This window comes from Oncorhynchus clarkii, chromosome 3, assembly GCF_045791955.1.
Source record: "Oncorhynchus clarkii lewisi isolate Uvic-CL-2024 chromosome 3, UVic_Ocla_1.0, whole genome shotgun sequence".
Taxonomy (NCBI): Eukaryota; Metazoa; Chordata; class Actinopteri; order Salmoniformes; family Salmonidae; genus Oncorhynchus; species Oncorhynchus clarkii.
The window spans coordinates 42621785-42642910 of record NC_092149.1 but is presented as its reverse complement, the minus strand read 5'-3'; the positions used below and the strand labels follow the sequence as shown (position 1 = coordinate 42642910).

The following is a 21126-nucleotide window of genomic DNA, read 5'->3' as shown; positions in this document are numbered from 1 at the left end:
ATGATTACTGACATCGGCCATATTCAATGGGTATTGACCATTCGTAAATGTATCAGTTAATCTGCACTCTGGTACATTCAGACGAGAGTGCTCTGTAATCTGAACAAATAGCCAGAGCGAATTTACAAATCACCCCATTTAACAATGTCCTTTGAGAACGCACAATGACTATACCATTTAGCTAAGCTAAGAATGATGTGAATAATCAAGTCAGTAAACGTTGGATAGCATAGTTAATACACTGACAAGTTCGACATATTAGTAGCCAACTAACGTTAGGTAGCTAGCTAACATAGTCACTCCACATTGCTGACATTGCTGATTCATTTGACATGTGAGGTTTGGACATGGATGTGAATTTATGACAGATATATCACCACCAGTATCTACTAGAAAAGCTATTGACTCACCATTGACAAAGAGACAAACCATCGGCTCCTCACGGGGGTTTAAAAAAAATCTTTAAATGCTGTCCAAGGGTGTCAACTGTCTCTGCCTCGCATCAGTCCATATGTGGGTTGTAAAGGGGTTTTTTTCGGTGGAGGTCCGGTTTACTTGGTTTTGGACAATTTCTAGCTAAATGTACCTATTTTCCACAGTTGTAACAATCAAAGTTAGACAGTCATTATCATCATCATCCCTTTTTTTCCTTATTTTTTTATCATTCTCCGTATATACACGCACACACTCAGACACAAACATACAAACAACAGTATTTGGTTAGGAACGTCTTGCTTTCTTATCATGTGAAAGAGTAATTTCGTCTCCATCAAAATATGTTTTACTCTATGTAATCTTACCCACATGCTAGTTACTCCTATGCACATATCCATGTAGGGTATACATTTATAGCTGGTTTCCCAATCATAGTACACTGATTAATACATTTTCTTTTACAATGTAATTTTTAAAATATTTTTTTAACATTTGTATTCATATTTTTTTACCTGAAGGAATATACATTTTTTTCTATCTCAGGATTGTGCTCTGGAATCACATAACTCGTAACTGTGTCATATCATACCATGGCTGCTTATCTGCTTCAATAGAGAAACACAACCCCTGTCTCTAACCAGGTTACTTCTGCTTCAAGAAAAATATCCCAATCGGAGATGTCCCCTGCTCCTACAGGGTCACCCTGCTTCATCAGGATGGTTGCCCTAAAATTTCTCCTAGAACTTCTATTCAGAAATAGCTACAACAACGTTTCTAACTAGGGGTGTCTTTGCTACAACAAAGACATAATGTGCTCAAACTGTTCTTAGAACAGGATTTTCTATTTTCTCAACCTGAATTTATCTTATCTGTCCAGAAAATATGTATCCACTCACTGACACTCCCGGCAGGTCAGAGGCGGGTTCCTCTCTGCTCCATTTTAGTGTGTGTTACCCTGAGCCACATCTAACGGAGCCCCTGCTTGCAGTTTAACCTCGGTCTCCCGGGAGCAATCAGCAAGCAGAGTTTGCATCCCACCTCTGTCACCAATTTGTTGTGGAATATCTAATCAAAGGGAAGAGTGAATGCAGATTCTTTCAAACAACACGTTATTATAAGATTAGCAAAAATTGAGAATCAACTATCCACTCAACAGTGTATAGTTGAAAAGCTCAACGAACAGTGAGCTTTTCAACTATACAAAGCTTTTATAGAGAAGCACATCCTTTTTGTATACGTGGCAGTCAGCAATTAGTGTGTAAAAGGTAATTAGTTGTCTGTGCAGATTTAAGATAGCACAAGGTTGACTGCATTCACAACAGCAAAACACTATAATGCGTTACTCCAAGTTTCCATACGTGAATTTCTGTAGATGGTAAACCCACGGGATGTCACATGCTGCGGTCGCACCCAAGAGGACCTTAGCTATAATCCCAGTCTTTTGACCATGTCCCACAAAGACAAGTTTGTATCAGGTTAAAAAAAAACATATAACAAGAGACAAATCTTTAAACAGTAAAAGACGAGATAGCATAACTAATCATGTAATTTTCCACAATAGATGTCATAATGATGTCATTTCTGATTTAATGCTGGTTTTCTGTTTGAAGTTACATCAGAAAACCAAATTACTGTACAACCAAATGTATTTTCCTTGACTACATCAAGATGCCTGAAAAATATGTATTATCTTGGTTAACTTCAACTATATTGTATCTAAAATTAATTTTAAAAATTTGTCTGGTTATTGAAAGATGTGTGGAAAAACATTATTTTGCAATCAGTTTATAACCTGACCATGACATCACAAACAGACATACAGTATGTTCAACTAATTGTGCCTACTTCGTGCTCAAAGCTTCTTGAATTCCATGCTCTCACTACTCCTCACACGAATTGAGCATGTGTGTTGAAATAAAAACATTTTTTTATTGAAGTATTGTGTACAGTAGATTATTTTGACTTTAAAAAGAGTCTTCCATTGTCATCCAAACAAACCACTTCTATTGAAATTCCTTAAATATTCCTTCTGCTGGACAGGTGGCTCTAGCGTAGTTTTCTGTGGTACACTTACACTGCCACTATCTGGCCATGCTATGAAACAGCAGCTTGGAGGAAGAGAACACTTGTATTTCCTGTATGATAGCGACTCTCCTTGATAGGTGTCTTGATATCCCTTCTGTCATGATAAATCGCCAGTTGCATCCATACAATAATAAAATAAACAACTGTGGGTAAAGCATAGGTATTTATAGACTAGGAAATAAACATTCATGGTTATTATCACATGACATGGATCACGTTGATTTGCATTTGTAAATAGATACTTTGAGGACACGAAAATGACTTTTCGTGGTAACAAAATATGCTTTAAACCATATACTGTAGCCATGATACAAAACCACAACCGAAAACCTAAGAACACAGACCCGCTAACCTTTTACTGACTTCCACCACTGTTTCCTTTTTGAGATACACCGTTCAGAGATGACAGGCGATTCATGATGAATTTCCTGTCAAGCCCAAAGAAGCAATAATACACACATACTTTTACTGTACTTTTGTAGTGATCAAATACAGTAGTTCTGCAAATGTTAGATCTAAAATGGAGATTGTTAGGAGAACCAGATTGACAGCATCATCTCCCTGTCTCATGTGATGTGTGCATTTGTTGTATAGTAGTCTCAGGGGTAATTCAATTAGTACTGACTATGGCCAGATGTTTATGGTAAAACAGTGCCCCTGTACAGTGAGAGTGTGAATTAGAATCAGTTTAACTTTAACATTAAAGCATGAAGCCAAGAGTGAGCACACACACACATGTAAATTACTTAACCTCTCTGGGATATTCGGGACGGTAGCGTCCCACCCCGCCAACAGCCAGTGAAAGTGCAGGGCGCTAAATTCAAAACAACAAAAATCTCATAATTAAAATTCCTCAAGCATACAAGTATTTTACACCATTTTAAAGATACAATTCTCGTTAATCCAGCCACCATATCTGATTTCAAAAAGGCTTTACAGCGAAAGCACCACAAACGATTATGTTAGGTCACCACCAAGTCACAGAAAAACACAGCCATTTCTACAGCCAAAGAGAGGAGTCAGAAAAAGCAGAAATATAGATAAAATTAATCACTAACCTTTGATGATCTTCATCAGATGACACTCATAGGACTTCATGTTACACAATACATGTATGTTTTGTTCGATAAAATGCATATTTATATCAAAAAATCTAATTTTACATTGGCGTGTTATGTTCAGTAGTTCCAAAACATGTGGTGATTTTGCAGAGAACCACATCAATTTACAGAAATACTCATAAAAATTGATAAAAGATACAACTATTACATATGGAACTTTAGACAAACTTCTCCTTAACGCCAACCGCTGTGTCAGATTTCAAAAACACTTTACGGAAAAAGCACACCATGCAATAATCTGAGTACGGCGCTCAGAAACCAAAACAGCCAAAGAGATATCATTAGTCAGAAATAGCATTATAAATGTTCACTTACCTTTGATGATCTTCATCAGAATGCATCCCAGGAATCCCAGTAGCAGGCAGTTTACTCTGGGCACCTTATTCATTCAAGCTACTCAATACTGCCCCCCAGTCACCAAGAAGTTAAACAAATGTTATGTTAATCTTATATGATTATGGCCTATTTCTTATAAGAAAAAATATACTAAACAATCTTGATTCTTATGCAATTCCTGTGTTTCTCACATATAAAGTACCAGGGAAAAGTTTGTACACACCAACTCAAGGGTTTTTCTTAATTTTGTACTATTTTCTACATAGTAGAAAAAAACTATGAAATAACACATATGGAATCAGTTAGTAATCAAATAATTGTTAAACAAATGAAAATATACTTTATATTTGAGATTCTTCAAAGAAGCCACCCTTTCCCTTGATGACAGCTTTGCACATTCTTGGCATTCTCTGAACCAGTTTCACCTGGAATGCTTTTCCAACATTCTTGAAGGAGTTCCCACATATGCTGAGCGCTTGTTGGCTGCTTTTCCTTCACTCTGCGGTCCAACTCATCCAAAACCATCTCAATTGGGTTGAGGTCGGGTGATTGAAGATGCCAGGTCATCTGGTGCAGCACTCCATCACTCTCCTTCTTGGTCAAATACCCCTTCACAGCCTGGAGGTGTGCTGGGTCATTGTCCTGTTGAAAAACAAATGATCGTCCAAATAGACGCAAACCAGATGGGATGGTGTAGTGCTGCAGAATGCTGTTGTAGCCATGCTGGCTAAGTGTGCCATGAATTCTAAATAAATCACTGACAGTGTCACCAGCAAAGCACCCCTTTATACCATTACACAACAATACTTAACATTAGGTTCTAACTAGAAAAGCAAACAGCTCTGGGAAACTAATAATAACGTTCGCTAGGGAGCAAGCAAGCTAACGTTTGTTAGCTAGTTAACAGTACACTTTAGCTTAAGACATATAGCTGGCTAGCTGGGTAAACAATGAACCTAGCAAGGTAAACAGCATTTAAGATCACATACGTCACGTAACGTTAGCTAACGAGCCAGACAGCTAAAGTTAGCTAGTTAAACAACAATGAACATAGTGCCAAATCATGTCGTTACTACACTGCATGAACATGCTGGGAGCTAACCAACCAGGTTCAATGTTAGCTAGCTATCATTAGGCACTTACTAGAAAAGCAAACAGCTCTGGGAAACAAATAATAACATCAGCTAGGGAGCCAGCCAGCTAACATTAGCTAGCTAGCTAACAGTACATTTTAGCTTGAAATGAATCCACTTTCTGTCAAAATTAGAAACGTGTTATCTGAAAATGTAGCTAGCTAACGCTACACCATCTTACCTGTATACATAATCATGCATGATGGATGCGTCTCCCTGTCAGGAATGCCATGCCATGGTTGCCCTTAGTTTGAAGATTACCAACACAGAGTGATGAGCTCAAATAGACAGAAGCCTTCAATATGGCAGACCAATCCGAACTCCTCTCTCGGCATGTCCAGCACACTCATTATCTCAGCCAATCATGGCTAGTGAGAAGCTTACAAGAGAAACAGTCTTTTGATTATCTTGACTGGAAAACCTTTGGTGACTATTCACTGTAAACCTGTTGGATAGATCTGTAAATTGAGGTGGTGTGGAGTGTGAAAAGATTAGTATAACTGTTATACAGGTCCAAAAGTCTGATTATTATGACTATAATTATAACAGATTCAGACCCCTTCACTTTTTCCACATTTTGTTATGTTACAGCCTTATTCGAAAACTGATAAAATATGTTTTCCCCCCTCATCAATCTACACACAATACCCCATAATGACATAGCAAAAACAGGTTATTTTGTTTAGCAAATTTATTAAAAACACAAAACTGAAATATCACAGTTTCATAAGTATTCAGACCCTTTACTTTGTTGAAGCTCCTTTGGCAGTCATTACAGCCTCGAGTCCTCGAGTATGACACTACAAGCTTGGCACACCTGTATTTGTGGAGTTTCTCCCATTCTTCTCTGGAGATCCTTTCAAGCTCTGTCAGGTTGGATGGGGAGCATCCCTTTACAGCTATTTTCAGGTCTACCCAGAGATGTTTGATTGGGTTAAAGTCTGGGCTCTGGCTGGGCCACTCAAGGACATTCAGAGACTTTTCCCAAAGCCACTAATGTCTTGGCTGTATTCTTAGGTCATTGTCCTGTTAGAAGGTGAACCTTAGCCCCAGTCTGAGGTCCTGAGCGCTCTTGAGCAGGTTTTCATCAAGGATTTCTCTGTACTTTGCTCCGTTCATATTTCTCTAATGTCTAGTCCCCCCCAGTCCCTGCCGCTGAAAAACACTCCCACAGTTTTGGTAAACTCCAAGTGGCTGTCATGTGCCTTTTATTGAGGAGAGCTTCCGTCTGGCCAATCTACCAGAAAGGCCCGATTGGTGGACTGCTGTAGAGATGGTTACCCTTCTGGAACTTTCTCCCATCTCCACAGTGGAACTCTGGAGCTCTGTCAGAGTGACCATTGGGTTCTTGGTCACCTCCCTGGCCAAGGCCCTTCTCCCCCGATTGCTCAGTTTACCGGGCGGCCAGCTATAGGACGAGTCTTGGTGATTACAAACTTCTTCCATTTAAGAATGAAGGAGGCTACTCCGTTCATGGGGACCTTCAATGCTGCAGACATTTTTTGGTATCCTTCCTCAGATCTGTGCCTCATCACAATCTTGTCTCGAAGCACTATGGACAATTCCTTCGACATCAGGGCTTGGTCATTGCTCTGACATGCACTGTGAACTGTGGGACCTTAAATAGACAGGTGTGTGCCTTTGCAAATGACGTCCAATCAATTGAATTTCCCACAGGTGGACTCCAATCAAGTTGTCGAATCATCTCAAGGATGATCAATGGAAACAGGATGCACCTGAACTCAATTTTGAGTCTCATAGTAAAGGGTCTGAGTTATTTTGTCATTATGGGGTATTATGTGTAGATTGTTAAGTGAAAATATTAATTTAATAAACTTCAGAATAAGGCATTATGTAACAAAATGTGGAAAAAGTGAAGGGATCTGAATACTTTCCGAATGCACTGTGTGTATCAAGATCTAGCTCAGTGTGTTCTAACCTGAGACAACTCAGACAAAATAGATGCTTCTTCAAATAAGATTTGTTTGATCAACCAATAAATTCAGCAAAAAAATAAATGTCCACTCACTGTCAACTGCGTATATTTTCAGCAAACTTAACATGTGTAGATATTTGTATGAACATAACAAGATTCAACAACTGAGACATAACTGAACAAGTTCCACAGACATGTGACTAACAGAAATTGAATAATGTGTCCCTGAACAAAGGGAGGGTCAAAATCAAAAGTAACAGTCAGTATTTGGTGTGGCCAACAGATGCATTAAGTACTGCAGTGCATTTCCTCCTCATGGACTGCACCAGATTTGCCAGTTCTTGCTGTGAGATGTTACCCCACACTTCCACCAAGGGACCTGCAAGTTCTCTGACATTTCTGGGGGGAATGGTCCTAGCCCTCACCCTCCGATTCAACAGGTTCCAGACGTGCTCAAAGGTATTGAGATCCGGGCTCTTCGCTGGCCATGGCAGAACACTGACATTTCTGTCTTGCAGGAAATCACGCACAGAACAAGCAGTATGGCTGGTGGCATTGTCATGCTGGAGGGTCATGTCAGGATGAGCCTGCAGGAAGGGTACCACATGAGGGAGGAGGTTGTCTTCCCTGTAACGCACAGCGTTGAGATTTCCTGCAATGACAACAAGCTCAGTCCGATGATGCTGTGACACACCGCCCCAGACCATGACGGACCCTCCACCTCCAAATCGATTCCGCTCCAGAGTACATGCCTTAGTGTAACGTTCATTCCTTTGATGATAAACGCGAATCCAACCATCCCGCGTGAGACAAAACCAGAAATCGTCAGTGAAGAGCACTTTTTGCTAGTTCTGTCTGGTCCAGTGACGGTGGGTTTGTGCCCATAGGTGACATTGCTGCCTGGTGATGTCTGGTGAGGACCTGCCTTACTACAACAAGCCTACAAGCCCTCAGTCCAGCCTCTCTCAGTCTAATCCGGACAGTCTGAGCACTGATGGAAGGATTGTGCGTTCCTGGTGTAACTCGGCAGTTGATGTTTTTTTGTGTGTTTTTCAGAGTCAGTAGAAAGGCCTCTTTAGTGTCCTAAGTTTTCATAACTGTGACTTTAATTGCCTACCGTCTGTAAACTGTTAGTGTCTTAACGACCGTTCCACAGGTGCATGTTCATGAATTGTTTATGGTTCATTGAACAAGTATTTAAACCCTTTACAATGAAGATCTGTGAAGTTATTTGGATTTTTGCAAATTATCTTTGACAGGCATGGTCCTAAAAAAGGGACGTTTCTTTTTTTGCTGAGTTTGTTCTCTTTATCTATTTAAAACATACACCCCCCTCCCCCAAAAAAAGAAATCTATGGTAGTGCATTTCTTCAGAAGAGATTATCTAGATCGACTTAGCACTGGCAGCTCAGTAAAAGGGCACCTACTTGTCTCATTTATTTTTATCATGTCCTTGCTCTCAATCTCAGCATTCTACCAGAGACCTCACAAACACTTCAAGGGACTTGCGATGCAATGTGACTTGTAGCCATGTTACTCTTTCATTCTCTCTCTCTGAGCGTCGAGATCAATACACACAATACGAAGTGAATACACAGTGTTATTTCAGAAGGACCGTTTTCTTGGTTGACCACAGTGAGATAGTGTAAAGCGGCCCTCACTTCCTGTGTTGTATCGTTTTCATTGTTGATATCGTAGTTAACTATGGAAGAGACACAAGAAAGCGATACACACCACCCAAACTTTAAATAACAAAAAGTTTAAAGAGATGATACCCGCATATTATTGCTACGTGTGCAGGTCTCTTATTTCTTTATCAGAGAACACCAGAAAGGTCTACAGCTACAATCTGCAATTAAACTCCCTTAAAGAAACGTATGTGTGATTAGAATTGGGTATTGTATTTGGCAGTGAAGATGGCAGTTTTAGGGCAAGTTATTGATTGGAAAAGTGGGGTCCGTCATAGCGCATTAGCTCTTGTGGGAGTAATCCACAGCAGGTTGCTGCCAGAAACATCTGCTGCCGGAGAGAAGTAATTAAAAACAGTATGTTGAGGTAGTTGCCATATAAACAGGAAATAAGATTGGGTGGTAATAGACATTTCACACTGACGGTGGGAGATGATTTTTACACAGCCACAGCTTTTTAATGGATGCAAACTGTGAGTGAGATGCCTCAAGGTCAATGATGGACTGGGGCATGAATGCATAGCATGGAATTGTGTGTGCGTGTGTGTGTGAAAAGAAGGCACATTTCATATTTTTCAGATCAAGCTTACGCGGATTACAAAGTGTACACTGTAAATCAGAACCCTTGAGGGTCATGAAAGCTAACTTTATTTTATGTAAACAGAAAATCATTCTTCTCTCCTTGCGGACTTTTCTTTTCCATTATCATCACAGATCACCACGTTCATCACTGAGGATTTGAGACACAATGGGGATAAACATCTATAAGAATTTCCCACACTATCTGATAATTTCCTCTACTCAATAGAAGACTACAATGCACCATGTGGCTGCTGCCTTCAAAGGTTAAATTTGTTGCATAATTTGTTATGATTAGTCGGTTAGCTTGTAATCTGGTTAGAGTGAGGTACTGATATTGATAATGTCAAGGGTGTCGTCTCAATCCAGAGTAGGGCCAATATGATACCCCTTATGCATTGAGTGTGGATTAGAATGTCTAGAAATAGTGAATACAGTCATATAAACTATATAAATTAGTCACTTAAATAGTATTCATTAATTTGTTAGAGATGCTTTGCTTCTGAGGTAAATCTTCAGAAATAAAGTTGCAAATCACTCTTTTCTTCAGTCTGTCTATACCAGATGGTGTGTTGTGTTCTTACCGATATGTTGTTGACAACAGTCTGTGTCTCTTCCTGTGACAGCCATCATGTGGTTGGCATCATGTCTGTGTTTCCGTCACTGCTTTGTTTAGCTTGGAGTCAGGCTGTTAAATGTTCACCAGAAATTGTTCTGGTCTATAATATAATATATAATATATACCTGCTATGAGCATACTCCTATGGAGTCCAGCGCTATGTGTATTAGAGAATTCAATTCAGTCATACAAATTCAAAATTATTAAATCCAGATTCAATTTGTGGTGGCATTAATATCATTCCATACAGCACCCTGAGAAAACAACTATATAGGCTAATTTACCTAGTGTAAATGTATTGGTGGACAGGCATATGTAGGCCTATGTGGGCTGGGTTAGGTTTGGTTGTCCCAAACTAATAAAACATACCCTCAACTTTTTTAGGCATGTGCCCCTGCTATTTTACAAACTACTTTACAAACAAGCATCCAGTGAATAAAGGACACATTCATGTTATAAAGCAACCAATCTACTTCACAAGTACAATTGAAGTCGGAAGTTTACATACACTTAGGTTGGAGTCATTAAAACTGTTTTTCAATCACTTCACAAATTTCTTGTTAACAAACTACAGTTTTGGAAAGTCGGTTAGGACATCTACTTTGTGCATGACACAAGAAATGTTTCCAACAGTTGTTGACAGACAGATTATTTCACTTAAAATTCACTGTATCACAATTCCACTGGGTCAGAAGTTTATATACACTAAGTTGACTGTGCCTTTAAATAGCTTGGAAAATTCCAGAAAATGATGTCATGGCTTTAGAACCTTCTGATAGGCTAATTTACATAATATGAGTCAATTGGAGGTGTACCTGTGGATGTATTTCAAGGCCTACCTTCAAACCAAGTGCCTCTTTGTTTGACATTATGGGAAAATCAAAAGAAACCAGCCAAGACCTCAGAAAACTAATTGTAGACCTCCAATAGTCTGGTTCATCTTTGGGAGCAATTTCCAAACGCCTGAAGGTACCACGTCCATCTGTACAAACAATAGCGCTCAAGTATAAACACCATGGGACCACACAGCCGTCATACCGCTCAGGAAGAAGACATGTTCTGACTCCTAGAGATGAACATACTTTGGTGCAAATCAATCCCACAACAACAGCAAAGGACCTTGTGAAGATGCTGGAGGAAACAGGTACAAAAGTATCTATATCCACAGTAAAACAAGTCCTATACATAACATGAAAAGCCGCTCAGCAAGGAAGAAGCCACTGCTCCAAGACCATCCATAAAAAAGCCAGACTAAGGTTTGCAACTGTGAAGCACAGGGGTGGCAGCATCATTTTGTGTCGTTGCTTTGCTGCAGGAGGGACTGGTGCACTTCACAAAATAGAGAAGGAAAATTATGCGGATGTATTGAAGCAACATCTCAAGACAGTTAAATAACTGTCAGTTAAATAAGTTAAAGCTTCGTCGCAAATGGGTCTTCCAAAAAGACAATGACCCCAAGCATACTGCCAAAGTTGTGGCAAAATGGCTTAAGGACAACAAAGTCAAGGTATTGGAGTGGCAATCATAAAGCCCTTACCTCAATCCTATAGAAAATGTGTGGGCAGAACTGAAGAAGCAAGGAGGCCTACAAACCTGACTCAGTTACACCATCTCTGTCAGGAGGAATGGGCCATAATTCACCCAACTTATTGTGGGAAGCTTGTGGAAGGCTACCCAAAACGTTAGCCCTAAGTTAAACAATTTAAAGGCAATGCTACCAAATACTAATTGAATGTATGCAAACTTCTGACCCACTGGGAATGTGATGAAAGAAATAAAAGCTGAAATAAATCATTCTCTCTACTATTATTCTGACGTTTCACATTTTTAAAATAAAATGGTGATCCTAACTAACCTAAGACAGGGAATTTTAACTTTGATTAAATGTCAGGAATTGTGAAACACTGAGTCTAAGGTGTATGTAAAATTCCGACTTCAACTGTAAATGTTCTACTGTATTATCTTTCTCTTTCTATATAACACTGCCCTCTTGAGGCTCAGATAAGTTACTGCGGTTGTGTCTGGCAAGCAGTGTTGGCCTACAGTGGAGTCTGATCAACATTACTGATATGGATGGACATTCATTGTATCTTTCTGAGGAATACCACATGATCTTGAACACCTCAAAAGCAGACAAGATATTATTTATTTCCATTTATTTTTTATTCAAAATTAAATGGTTTGATATCAACACACAGTCATCACATTAATCAAAAACAGAGGGGGACCCTTATTGTGAACAAAGGAATAAAAAAATGTGATCCACTTGGTAAAAAAAATATGGATGTCATTGACTCTGATAAAATTAATTGAGGGACATAGTTACATTTAGTACATGGTGTTGACATATTTTACATTTATCAACAATCAAAAGGTAAATTGAAGAATAATGCAGGAAGTGTATACACAAAAAGTATAATCAACATTGTCTTATTTTTCATTCCTCAGCATTGTGATGTTCCAAAGCTTTCTATTCTATAGTCAGAGTCTCTGAAACTATGAAGTAATATTCAGCTGTCCATTTTGGGACATATTTTCATGCCTGTGTCCATGCTGTCTAATTTTGTCCTTATATGCTCATTGTGTTTCTGCTTTTGATCAAGTTGTCACTATATTTGCAAGAGGCAAAAAATGTGTCACTGTATTGTAGTGCAGAGCGATAAGTGTTATTTGAGATAATTTTTTTAACCAATCACTTTTATTAAACATTAAATGCATTTATAAATAATGACATTAAAATGTTTTTGATGCCATCGCCTGCCTTTTTTTCCTGACACTGACAGTGGGTTGAATGCTGTAACAACACAGAAAAAAATTGTTAATAATATAGATAACTACCATGATGGTAATTTGGTAGCCCATTACTGCCATCATTATTAACCATAACTTTATTTTAATAAAATATTTCAGTTGTGTATATTACTTCGTTTTTATTTAATGACTTTATTATTTTTCATTCCTTAAAGTCATCATCTCATCTCTGCTCAGGCAGTAGCAGCCAGCCAGCCTGTCAGCCAGACATCCATCTAAAGTTATCTCTGTGCATCCCATTGAACAAGTCATCCTTTTTAGCTAGGTGAGTAACTAGCTGGCTGACAAAATAATTGTATTAGTTGTTGAAAGTAGATAAGGCATACTTTCAAGACTGCTTATTACCAACTACTACAACTATCAATTGGGTAGAGCTACCTCACGAACTGTCTCTATCCTTCTGGTCTATGTGTATCCTCCTCTGTCCGGGACTGGGAAGAACATGCGCAATGGATTATGGTAATTGTAGTTAATTACCACAGTTCTGTGCTGAACTAGGTTGAATATTTGCCTGGTGTCCCACATAGTTATTAGGTGTGTTTAAGGGGTAAAGCGAAAGCAACCGACTGTTGACGAAAGTTGAGGAGTGGTCGGAGGAGGTGCATCTGTGACAACCATGTGGTTTTCCAACAGCAAGGCTCAGATCAACATGGCATTGCTGCCATTGTTAATAAAAGTTTTTCTTTGTGAGTGTGTGTTCTGTGGATTGGAGCCATGTTTATTTCAACAATTATAAACTGCAATCAGTGAGAAACAGCCTCAAATATCAAATTCATTTGAATTACTCAACTGTATACATGAATCGTATCAAAATTTGTTTCTATTTCAATCATGTCTTTGGTCACGTTTGTGTGAGTCAATGACAATAGATCCTCCCACAATGCAGGTGATGGCTGCAGACTGAAGTCATGGTAGTTTGTAAAGTATATGCAGTCGACACGTAGGCGCAACGATGGTCATCGACTTGACAAAAGTGATCCGCTCAAATGCGCCCATTGACTACGTTTCTCTCATTAATGATTTAATTTCTCTCTAGAGAAACAGCACGTTGAGCTCACAAAAAAAGCAGAACTATATGGAATTCAAATAATTGAAAGGATGTTGGTAAATTAGTTGTTTAATAACAAGGGATATTTTTTTTTACGGTGAATCACTCAGCACTACTGTATTGGCAAGAGGCAGAAACAGTTTGTTACCTTGGCTGTCCTAAGTGGCTCTATTTCCAGAGGGCGTGAGATACCTCTTTAAACTGTTAATCAGTTATACAGTTATAGTTCAGTCTATTTCCCCAGACATCCTCTTGCAATTTACTGACGTAAATGTCTAACAATCAAAAGGTTGCGAGTTCAAATCTCATCATGGACAACGGATAAGCATTTTAGCTAATTAGCAACTTTCAACTACTTACTACTTTTTAGCTACTTTGAAACTACTTAGCATGGTAGCTAACCCTTCCCCTAACCTGAACCCTTTAACCTAACTCCTAAATGTAACCCTAACCTTAACCCCTAACCTTAACCCTTAGCCTACAGTAGCTAACATTAGCCACCTAGCTAACATTAGACACCTAGCTAGAAATCATAACATATCATGTGTTTTTCAAAATCATAACATATAGTATGTTATTCAAATAGTTTACTGGTTGTTTGCATACCAGTCTGTTTCCTGGTCATTGACTAACCAGTCTGTCAGCTGGTCGTTGGCTCAAAGGTTTGTTGGCTGGTCGTGGGCTCACCGGTCTGTTGGCTGGTCTGTTTTCTGGTTGATGGCTCTCCAATCTGTTGGTTGGTCTTTGACTCACCGGTCTGTTGATTGGTTGTCACTCACCTTTGGCCATTCTGTTGGACACACTGTTCGTATCTAGTGCTGTTGAGGTGGATCTTCTTACCATCTACGACATCTCTGGATGAACCCTCGGGCGATGTCCGTACTGCGCTGGAGAAGGACACGCTCACCTGCCTCTTCAGGATCTTCAGCACCTTCCTCTTGTAACCCTTACAGGCAAAGAAGTAGATAAATGGATCCAGGCAGGAGTTAAGGTTCATCAGACAAACAGTGAAGTGTAAGGAGATCTGGAAGGCAGTGAGTTCAGCACAGTTCGTTTCATAGATCAGCTTTCGGATCATGTATTGGAGGAGGTTGATGTGGTAGGGGCTGAAACACACCACAAACACCAGGGAGACGCAGCAGATCACCCCAACGGCTTTGCGGCTGCGCCCCGACTTGTCCGTTAAGTGATTGGTCTTTGCAGAGAGGCGGAGTTTACAGCACAGTATGGAGTAGCACAATAAGATAGTCACCACGGGGACTCCATAGCCTAGGAACACGGCGCCGATCAGCATGTAGGCGATGTTGGGCACCTGTTCAAAGTTAGGATACTCCATACAAGTGATGAAGCCATCAGACTCCACATTAGTCATGGGCATGGAGAGGAGAGGCAAAGTTTGCATTAAGACCAGCAACCACACCCCAACGCAGATGAACCGGACATTGGAGACCTTCCGGAAGCGTGCGAACCGGAGCGGCAAGACCACAGCAATGAATCGGTCCACACTGAGGCAGGTCATAAAGTTGACCCCGGCATACGTGTTGATGTAGAAGATCAGCCCTGTGATCTTACACAGGGACTCCCCCAGAGGCCAGTGGAAGCCCAGGGCGTAGTAGATTATCCGTAATGGTAGTGACAGTGTGAACAGGATGTCAGAGATGACCAGGTTGGCGGAGTAGAGCGTGGTGGAGTTCATCTTCTTTAGGTTGGGCCGGATGACATGCAGCGCCAGGGCGTTGCCCAGCAACCCCACGGAGAAGACGATGCTGTAGAAGAGGGGCATGAGGACTCGGGCGTACTCCAGGTGGTCATACAGTGTTGTGCAGGTGTTTGAGTCATTGAGGGTGGGGGTAGGGGTTGGGTTTGCATGGCTGGAGGTCCTCATCACCTCCATCATTGGGCTAGTGGCTATTGTGAAGCTAGCTATAGAAGTAAAAAGAAGAAACATTGTTTTCATTTAGATTTACACATGACTATTGACTGAATGAATATCAGAGGAGGCTTGTGGGAGGAGCTATAGAAGGACAGGCTCATTGTAATGGCTGGAACAAAATGAATGGAACATAGTTAAACATGTGATTTACATATGATTGATTTGGTTGATACCGTTCAATTTATTTAATTCCAGCCATTACAATGAGCCTGTCTTCCTATAGCTTCTCCCACCATCCTCCTCTGATGGATATAGATGTATAGGTACACATAATTATATCCTGTATAAATTCATGTCTATAATAAGCATGTATCCATCCACAGTTTTTATATGAGTAAAAATCACAAAAGCTGAGATGAAAACAGGAAGTTTGTTTCGGTACAATTATATAAATGCAGGCAGATAATTTGTTCGTTTGACATGGTGGGATCTTTTTGTGTCAGTAAAATGAATTATGCCAGAAAGAATGCAATTATTGATATAATAACCATAATTTCGAAGTTAACTTGGAGTCACACGATGATACGGAGGAACACACAGTTAATTAGGCTACAGATGAAATAAGTTATGATGAACTTCACAGGGTGGTGAAAGTGCATAGCATAGGACTTTGGTGGCACCTTAATTGGGGAGGACAGGCAAATGGTAATGGCTCGAGCGGAATTGGTAGAAAGGTATCAACAACATCAAACACATGGCTTCCATGTGTTCGATGATATTCCATTCGTGCCGTTCCAGGCATTATTATGAGCCGTCCCCTCAGCAGCCTCCATTGGTGCACAGTGATCTTGACGCTCCTTAAATATATATCCAATAAATAGAGGGTCTTCTTCTGGTGAAATGATGATCGATGCTTGACTGCCGTTTGACAAATAAAATGATTCTGGCTCTTATCCATAATCATGTAGACTAGCCTAACCACACAGTTTACCCACACTGTATCTTCAAGCTGTTGTCTAGAGCGCACATGCCAAGACCAGATTAGGCACATTTGCTTTTTTACAACAGTTTTTGTGACAAAACTGTTTGTTTTTTATTCAGTAAATGAAAACATACATTTTGTGTGCACTATGTCAAGTCTGTTTGGTGGAAACACCACTGGTGGGAACATTTGCATATTTTCTTAATACAGATTTTTGAATATTTGCATAAAAATGTGTCACCAATTGGTTGGAAACTTAGCTAGTGAGAAGGATTTGGCTTGTAGTAATGTGAAAATGACATCCTACTGCTTGGCACTTCTTGTGGCCTGTCCCCTATCTAGAGCATGATTTGAAGTCACAGCTATGGAACTTGTTACTCTAAGTATGATTTTGCATGAACGGATCAGATGGGTATCTATAATGGGAAATTCTGCTTTCAGTAAGGAAGTAAAACTATTCTTTCTCAATGTGTTTGGATACTGACCTCAAAGGTCTGAAGGAGATAGCTGCTTTCTACATAAGTCATATCGGTAACACTTGATAGTAACTTTATTGAATAAGCTTTAAAAACCTCTTAAATGTAACTAAATGTAATCAGAAATGTAATCTACGTAATCCCCAAAAGTAATTATTTATCATGAGAGGGCCATAAACAATAACTAGTAATCCTGCATACTCAGAGAAAGGTTTAAATCTCACCTTTCTGGTAAAATTTTTTATAAATTGGTGAGGTATATTCACTGTTGAGGACACAAATTCAAATAAACAGTACAAATATAATGAAAATATGAAGTATTTTAAATGATGTATGAATAAGGCTTGAAACGACTTATATTTTTTCTAAATATGGAATAATTAATTTATAAAACGACTAACTATAAGATTTCACTTTCCTTATAAATGTATATTCTTATACTTAGTATTAAAGAAAATGTGCATATTTTCTAAAGGTCTCTCTTAATTAAAACGTCTGCCCCCATCGCTGTGGACGTCTCACAGATCTCCAACTTGGCTTCTTGAACTCGTTAGGAACTCATCTTTCATCTCATATTAATGTTGTCCGTCTATGACAAACAGAAAGTGATTTTTGTTTAAAATCGATGAATTATTTTTAATTACTGCCTATAAATCGAGCTCTGAATATGCTACAGCAACTCTCCTACGGCTGTGATGTAGGGTTCAGCTAGGAAATGATGGATAGCCGGAAGAGAGAATGAAATGGTAGGAGGGACATGCCAGCTTCAAGTGGTGTCAGATTTCACATCCTGCTTCACACAGGCAAACGAGACATACTCCTATGTCCGTGAGAATCAAGGCTACCGCTCGATGCAAGCCATTTTGATCTACATGTCCACAGATCGATTTATAAGAAATTTATATTAATGTCGATCGGAACCGGTACTGGGGACTTTACATCAAAGTGGCTTTAATAAATGTTTATGTAATGCTTTATACATTATTGTAAATGTTGCTCATAGAATGGAAGGATTGTATATACATATTTATAAATGTTTACAAATATATTTGTTGGCAGTTTATAAATCATGTATTAATGCATATTTCTGATAGTTTTTAAGAAGTGTTACTATAATTTGGATTAAAATGGTATTTTGATATTCTGCTTAACACTTAAAACCAATTGACCTATTCTTATTTCCCAAAATATATCAGGTCATTGCGTCTGCTCATAAGGCATAGGAATCAGTATTGTCACATGTGAAATATAACAAGTAATCACATGAAAATATCAACTCTATTGCCACCTAGCTGTAACATATGTACAGTGGGAAGACTCCAGTGTAGAGGCACATTTGGACCAGTTTCACTAAATGCATTCATCCATTTGCATGTGTTCAATATTTTTAACATGCTAAATGACCCATTTCAATGATTGTTTTGTAACACCTTACTTTGAAGAAATTTGACACATGCATTCACTCCCATTGCAGGCTAGCATATTTATTTCACCCATCTACCATTAATATCTATACAAAGCACATGCAGTTGACTTGGGTACAGCCAGAGTCAACATGATTGAAGTCTACAAACAATACAAGGGGTTTTCACAGCACACAGCTGCGGTGGTCACGTCACAGAAAAATATTGGTGTTGTAAGACACTTGCACACTAGGAAGTCTACATCCCTATAGGTCAGTCATACACTAGGAAGTCTACATCCCTAGGCACCCAGCCAGACCATATGCTTTTTTAGGAAAGTCAAAATGCGTGACCCTGGTCACAGCCCAGACATGAGACTGCTATCTGACAGAGCAGACTCAGGCTGGAAAATAAATATGTTTCCTGACCCATTAACACAAAGCCAAACCCAAGGGCTCTGGGTATTTCTTTGTGAACTGCAGTTACAACTTTCACACAAGGTCAAAAGTCTTTTGTCTTTTTTTAAATAGACTTTTTCATTTTTTCCTTTGTACAAATGCTACAGCTTTTTGTCTAAAGTAAAAACATGTTAAAAACAGTGTGGCCCCTGTAGAGGTCCTATAATTTGTTGTTCTATATATAATTGTGCGGTGGCCACAGCATTAGAGTCAGGCGTTAGAATGAGTAATTTAAGCATCTTAACCTCTAGATTTTTGAGCTATATTGTGAATCATGTCATCATACAGCTTCATAATAAGTTAGCCACCTGCTGATTGGCTGTTGTTGACTTTGGAATGGTGTTGTACATTTCTAAGTCTATATTATTAAGTTATAAATTGGCCTGGTTTAACAGCCAGGTCTCAGTCATTCAACAGCGTTATTTTGGTATGAGCTGCGTAAGTTGTTTGATAATGTGAACCTAATGATTCATTGATTGTACATTGAACATGAGAAGAACATATTGTCCACCATAGTTTACAGTTCTCAATACTGCAACTTTTGTTTTGCAGCAATTGTTTGATTTTGAATTTCGCTTCCCAATACTTTCCCACTTCTAGCTGTCAAGTTGAAGTCAATATCAAGTTGAATAAATGAGAATGCATACAAAATCAACAATTGATTAAACCAAACCACAAACGTGGACTTACCAAAATCAACTGTATTTCTGTATTCTTCCAAAGTATGAGAGTTAAGCAGGATAGTTCCTCCTTGGCATGAGACTATGATTGTTCTCTCAGAGTTCAGCAAAGACCACGTTGCCCCAGGCTTTTAGAGCAGAGTGACACATAGTGACAAATAGAGAACTAAGATTGAGTGGCGGGCTGGCTTTCGTAACCATAGTGACATCAAAATATCCTGTGTTACTGTTTATGCTCTTGAGTTTGTGGATCTCTCTGCTCTTTCTTTATCCCTCTCTCTGTGTCTCTCTCTCACTCGCTCACGCTCTCTCTCCCCTACTGTCTCTGTTTTTTGGTTAGGTGAAATTGGCACCTGCTGATGCCCACAAAAACCAAGCTGTCACATATATCTACACTTTAAATATTTTTATTTTGAATACTGTAAAGAATATAAACATGGAACTAAATCTCAGATGTAGTTTTGTTACTTACTACTTGTGGTAGCCATCTCTTTTATAGTTATAAACATATTGCTCATTTGTTGATAATAATTTTATAAATAATGAATGTCAACTTAGGTAGCAAAGATAACCAAACAATAATTGATACATTTTGCTATCAGCTCCACCCCCCCTAACATCATTAGGTGTTTATTTTGTTCATAGTAAAGTAAAAGTAAAAGTCTGTTAGGAAAAAGTTATCTGGGCAACGTGCTGTGCCATGTGTACAGTATGTGTACCCATGAGAGGATGTGGTTTCAAACTCATGGCCTTATATCTTGACATTAATCATTGACATTTTCATATGTTCCTACTTTTTTCTTTCAAAGTAAAGTTTTGTGGTCTGGTATGAGTTCTCTTTCACGAACATCTACCTACACACATAGAAACATTTGTGTAAGCCCGCACGCACATTCACGCACACACATGGGGCATTTGCGTCCCTCGCCTTTGCAGCCATGCAACCATGCACATTTTGGTTTTTGCCCTAATACAACACAGCTGATTCAAAGCTTGATGCTTAGTTGATCATTTGAATCAGCTGAGTCGTGCTTGGGCAAAAACCTTAATTTGCAACCCTTGGGGTCTCGAAGAACGAGTTTGGGAAACCCAGTGATGAGTAGAATTGTAATGACATGGTTTGGGATTTAAAACTAGAAGCCTTAATTGAAATAATAGTGTTTTAGCTAAAAAGCTTAGGGATGAGGGTGGAGAAATGTAACCACTCGTTCATAGACGTCTATATTAGCTTTTGAGCCAGCAATGCATGTTAAGTGAATTTTTCCCATATTAATTTCTCTGTCAATACTCCATAATACAGATAGAAACCATTTGAGAACTTCATTCCCTACCATTTAATGGACAGCAGATGGCACCGCGATCCGCTAACTAGTTTTCTTTCTTGAAGGATGTATAGAAATGTAGCATTCTCCCATAGGTATTCTCTAAGAAGACATTTAAGAAAATCTACTAAATTGTCAACT

The 21126-nt window shown here is 39.1% G+C and overlaps 1 protein-coding gene across 1 annotated transcript; it reads right to left on the bottom strand.

The window, feature by feature from the left end:
- Window positions 1–12076: 12076 nt before the first annotated feature.
- On the bottom strand, window positions 12077–19806 carry LOC139405981 (G-protein coupled receptor 183-like). Its single transcript, XM_071148440.1, has 2 exons — window positions 19674–19806; window positions 12077–15714 (listed from the first exon to the last, which is right to left on the bottom strand). Exon 2 carries the CDS (start codon window positions 15686–15688, stop codon window positions 14567–14569), a length of 1122 nt encoding a protein of 373 aa, XP_071004541.1. The 5' UTR covers window positions 15689–15714; window positions 19674–19806; the 3' UTR covers window positions 12077–14566.
- Between the last annotated feature and the right edge of the window lie 1320 nt (window positions 19807–21126).

Excerpts from the sequence above, each read along its gene's own strand:
- LOC139405981 (XM_071148440.1), bottom strand. The coding sequence starts at position 15,688 with ATGATGGAGGTGATGAGGACCTCCAGCCATGCAAACCCAACCCCTACC.